General features: G+C 49.3%; 1 protein-coding gene across 2 annotated transcripts; it reads left to right on the forward strand.

The window, feature by feature from the left end:
- Positions 1 to 6: 6 nt before the first annotated feature.
- LOC102246553 lies at positions 7 to 4,391 on the forward strand. 2 transcript variants are annotated; one of them, XM_014543342.1, is made up of 3 exons: positions 7 to 1,017; positions 1,384 to 1,658; positions 3,634 to 4,391. In XM_014543342.1, the coding sequence occupies exons 1-3, from the start codon at positions 563 to 565 to the stop codon at positions 3,669 to 3,671; spliced, it is 768 nt and encodes a 255-aa protein (XP_014398828.1). In that variant the 5' UTR covers positions 7 to 562; the 3' UTR covers positions 3,672 to 4,391. The 2 variants fall into 2 exon arrangements, 1 of the variants encoding a protein (XP_014398828.1); XR_001362982.1 differs by lacking the exon at positions 3,634 to 4,391 and having other exon boundaries at positions 7 to 1,037; positions 1,384 to 3,504.
- Positions 4,392 to 4,397: the final 6 nt, after the last annotated feature.

Consider the following 4,397-nt stretch of genomic DNA (forward strand, 5'->3'; position numbering starts at 1 on the left):
GAGGTCCCGGTCCTTGCAGCCCGCGACCACGTCCTTGGCCCGCCTCCAAGGGAACCTCGATTTTCCAAACCCGGGAAGGCCGGCTGTCCTTCGGCAACTGAGAAGGACGCGAGTGCGTGGTAAAAGGTGTTAACGATGCCCGGAAAGAAATAGCCGGACCCAAGAAAGAGACAATCGTAGCCGCCAGCCAGAGTTCTCCGCTCGCGTGCTCAGCGGACTGAAGAACAATAATAACGACAGCAGCCACAATAGCCACCTTTTATTGAGCGCTTACTCGGTGCCAGGCACTGTGTAACGCGCTTTACAGGCAACAACCCTCGAAGGTAAGTACCGCTCTTCTCCTATTTTGCAGGAAACGGGGGCACAGAGAGGTTAAGTAACTCGCCGCAAGCACACAGCTAGCGGATGTCAGTGCCAGAATTCCAACCCAGGCTGTCTGGTCCCATTACTCCTCAGGTCAGTCCGCTGCGCCGGGATCATTCTCTTCATCTTAACGATGAGGAAGCGAAGGCACACGGACATTTAAGTCCCTTGCCCAAGGTCACCCAGCTGCTGGAAGTGGATGAGGCAGAAAGCGAACCCGGGGCTCCTCTCTGTCGGCAGAACCCGTCTTGGCGACAGACGACGACACTTTCAAACCGCCTCCGACAGCCCAGCAGGCTTTTGCCTCCGAACCCCAAGAGGCGCAGCCTCTTCGGAGTTTGGGTGGGTTCCCGCGGCCTCCGATCCCCGAGCGAATCAATTATTTCTGAGCACAGCATCATCTCTGCTCAGCTCGCAGGCGTCAGAAAGGGGCGCGTCTCCCGAAATCCTGTCGGAGACCCGGCAGCGCGGTCCTCGCAAAGGATGGAGCGGAGGCGGAGGCAGCGGGAGGGATCCCGTGTCCCACCTGCAGGGCGGTGGGGCCGGCGCGCAGTTGACGATTAGTCCATCGCGGCCGGCAGAGGGCGCTGCCGCACGCGCCTCGGGTCCCAAGGCACCAAGGCCCCTGGACTGGCAGGCTCGACCTGCAGACCAGTAAACTCGGAACCCCCAGAGTGGGTGGGATTTTTTTGTTTATTTATTTTGGTGGCTGGCACCCCTCTGGCCCCTCACCTCAGCTCTGGGCCTGCTTTCCCGACCACTCTTCCCCATCTCCTGAGCTCCGGCCACCCCACCAATCCACCCCACCGTTGGCCTTCGAGGTTTCCCTAGTCCCTACATTGCTGGTTTAGTCACCTCTTGCTGAGAGGCAAAGAATACTGATCCATCCTATTTAAAGGCTCGGGTGTTTGAAAGTTTGGGCTGTCTCTCTCCTTCTCATGGGCCCTTTAGTGACATAAAATGGGGATAAATCAACCACTTGGAGTAGATAACTTAATTTTCTTTCCTTCTTGAAAATAGGAGGAGGAGGTGGTTAAGGAAGGAGCCAACAGATGAAAGGATCTATTTTCGACATAGCTGCAATGTGTTAAGTGCTCGTTTTGTGCTGTCCTTTCTGTGCCTTGAGACCTTAATCCTCACTGCAGGCATGAGAGGTGTGCATCATTATTCTCACTTGACAGATGAGGTCACACGACTGGTAAATGGCAATGCTGGGAACCCACTAGGGGGATCTGACGTTCAAACCATGTCCCCATCACCCAGAATGTACAAGCTGATACAACTGGACAGAAGAGGTAAGGCATAAACCATGCAAAAACAAACCCAAATCTGCTCTGAATGCTTTTAAAACACCACATGCGAATTAGGGGCTTCAATTGTTTTCTGAGCCCCCACTGAGGACTCAGTTGTCTAAAAAGAAAAACAAACCTAAAGGTGCAATGAGAGAACAGGCAGGAGGCTGTAGCTTTCTCTTGGAAGAGCATCCGGAGAGGCCCACTCACTTTCTATGTCTGGGCTCTGAGAAAATAAAGGTGGCTCTAGGAAAATCTGAAAAGTATGAGAGGGGAAAAAAAATCCCTTCTGCGGTTTTTACTTTCACCAAGCCTCATTCTGCTATTCGTGTCTTATTTTAAAACTAATGTGGCTCTCTCCACCCTTTAAATTGGCACGTAAATAGTAAAAACAGAAGGAAGGCCAGCTACAAACTTCAAATGCGGTGGGTTTCTCAGGAAGGAGGTACATGACTTGAAGTGGAAATGCGGATCAAATGAGGTGCCTTAAACATTTCAAAGACAGACTTTCCACAAGGAATTTAGATCATAAGCTCTTAGAACAGGAGCTTTGTCTGGGTTTGGGCTCAGTATAGTGTCTAGAATCTTTGAGTGCCCAATAAATGTGGAAAACAAATCACACTTTTCATCTATGTCTGCATCATCTAACCATCTGGGCCACAACTTGCTTATGGTTTTAAAGTGAGGCTTCTGGGGGATTTTCCTGTCCTCTGGATCTCAGATACACACCCTCCCCCAGACCCCTCACTTCTCCAGAAGTTTGCTCTGGGAATCCAGTCAAGGTGAGGCAATTGTTGATGATGTCATCAGGCTTGGTTACACAGAGTGACTGCACACTCTGGAATCACCAAGTGGAGGCCTTTCCAAACAAGGAAACCAAGCAGAAGGGGCCTCAGGCGACTTATCCCTTAACAGTTCTCAATCTCTTGCCCAATGTCTTTGAACTAGAAGGATTCCTCTCTTATCCCCTACAAGAGAGCTCTGGACATCCCAAGCTGCCTCTTATAAAATCCTTGGACTTCTTTGATCTTTTCTCTCTCTGCTCCTTTCCTCATTTTTTCAATGCATTTATTCTACAAACATGCATCAAGAGCCCACAATCTGTAGGTGCTAAGGGTACAGCAGAGAATCTAACATGGGCTTTGAGCTCACGTTTTCCCATTCCTACCTGGCTCCTGACTCCATAGCTCCAACTTTCTTGCCTGCAGAGGCCCCACAATATTAAAAGACTTGCTTCACCAGGTGAGACATATTTCACATACATATCTGACATTTTATCAGCCCCTGGCAGCCCCCTGACCCTATAGAGCATCTTGCTGACACCCATTTGGCACAAGTTCTCTGGGCTCTGATATACCCTTAGAAGCGGGACCTGGAGATAGTACAGCACTTGTCCACAATCCTTTTCATCCTTCCTCATCACTCCTTCAGTTCACAAGATCACTGTTGATGACAGAAACAGTTTGGGCCATATTTATGAAACATCTATTACAATAAAAAAAATCTCATAGTGCCATAATACCCCACTGGTCAAAGGAAATTGCTGGCTTAAACAAACAGTGACTACCTGACAAAGGGATGTGTCAGATAATGCTTATGAATTTTTCAGGTCATTTTTTTTAATGGAATCTTGGGAATGAGTGATTCATAATAATGAGGGGAAGGAAAAACAGTAGGCCTGTTTTAGCTCTCAAGATTCTTCAACTGGAATAGATTTTTACCATCAACATCCTAGAAAAGACAGAAGGCATAAGGTAAATTGCCAGTGTTTGTCTTTTGGGAAACTATTAATACTAAAGAACCTTGGTCTTGACCCATTCCAAATAAATAAATAAATAAATAAAAGAATTGGACCATAGAATTCAGACTATGTCCCTGGAAATCCCTTTAGAAAGTAGATTCTTATTCTTCTTGAATATCCCACCCCCTAAGACTGCCCCATCCTTCCAGATCCAGCATTATTTTCTCTCCTCTTCAGGAAGGCAGTGGCTCCGAGACCAGAAGGATGGAGAGTGAGGAGGACTTTCCCTTACCTGGGTTGCAGAACCATTTGAATCTAGAGAACTCATTGTATGTGTGGTGTCTGCATAGGTTTCTGGTAGTGCATTCTCTGGCTGATGTCCAAAGTCTTCAAAGCAGGGGGGCCTGAGATATGCCAAAAGGAACGCCTATCTGTGGAAGAAGCGGGTCCCCCCCCACCAAGAAGTTCTTGGTGGTCAGTGTCTGCATGTCCCGCTGCTGGGGTGAAGGGAATTGGAAACCACTGAACATTCCTGCTGGGATCTTTCCAAGCCCTTTTGGGAACCGGCAACAGCTCTTGTCTGGGTAAATTAGTTTTGCACTTTCACGGAGTGAGAAATTCCTCAGGGGCATTCTTGTACTTGGGAAGAGAAATCAAACCCAGCTCATTCCTTCAGGGCCCTTGCTATTAATAAAGCCGACCGAGTTCAGTTCAGTGGGTCCAGCCTGGGGCCATGGGTGGGGCTGGAGCAAAGGAGTTTAGCGAATTTCACCTGTGGCTCAGGCCCTTGCCTGACTGGCGACTGGCGCAAGCTGGAGATTTCAGGGGATTGTGTTACCAGCGTGTAAACGCCGTGGGTGACAGCCAACGTCCCCCAGAGACCACAGAGGATCTCAAACCCTTCCTATCTTCCTAGAAACCCTGGCGGCCCAGCTGGCTGCTTGCTGTCTGATGCAACAGTTTGCAACGCCGTCCTGGGAGCCCAGCCTGCTGCGGGGAGC

Source organism: Myotis brandtii, unplaced genomic scaffold (genome assembly GCF_000412655.1).
Source record: "Myotis brandtii unplaced genomic scaffold, ASM41265v1 scaffold324, whole genome shotgun sequence".
Taxonomy (NCBI): domain Eukaryota; kingdom Metazoa; phylum Chordata; class Mammalia; order Chiroptera; family Vespertilionidae; genus Myotis; species Myotis brandtii.

What these genes read in the sequence shown, in the direction of transcription:
- LOC102246553 (XM_014543342.1), top strand. Translation starts at nt 563, where the DNA reads ATGAGGCAGAAAGCGAACCCGGGGCTCCTCTCTGTCGGCAGAACCCGT. An exon ending in CAGGCTCGACCTGCAGACCA is followed by an intron (nt 1,018 to 1,383) that starts GTAAACTCGGAA and finishes TCTTGAAAATAG; the next exon opens with GAGGAGGAGGTGGTTAAGGA. An exon ending in GATACAACTGGACAGAAGAG is followed by an intron (nt 1,659 to 3,633) that starts GTAAGGCATAAA and finishes TCTCCTCTTCAG; the next exon opens with GAAGGCAGTGGCTCCGAGAC.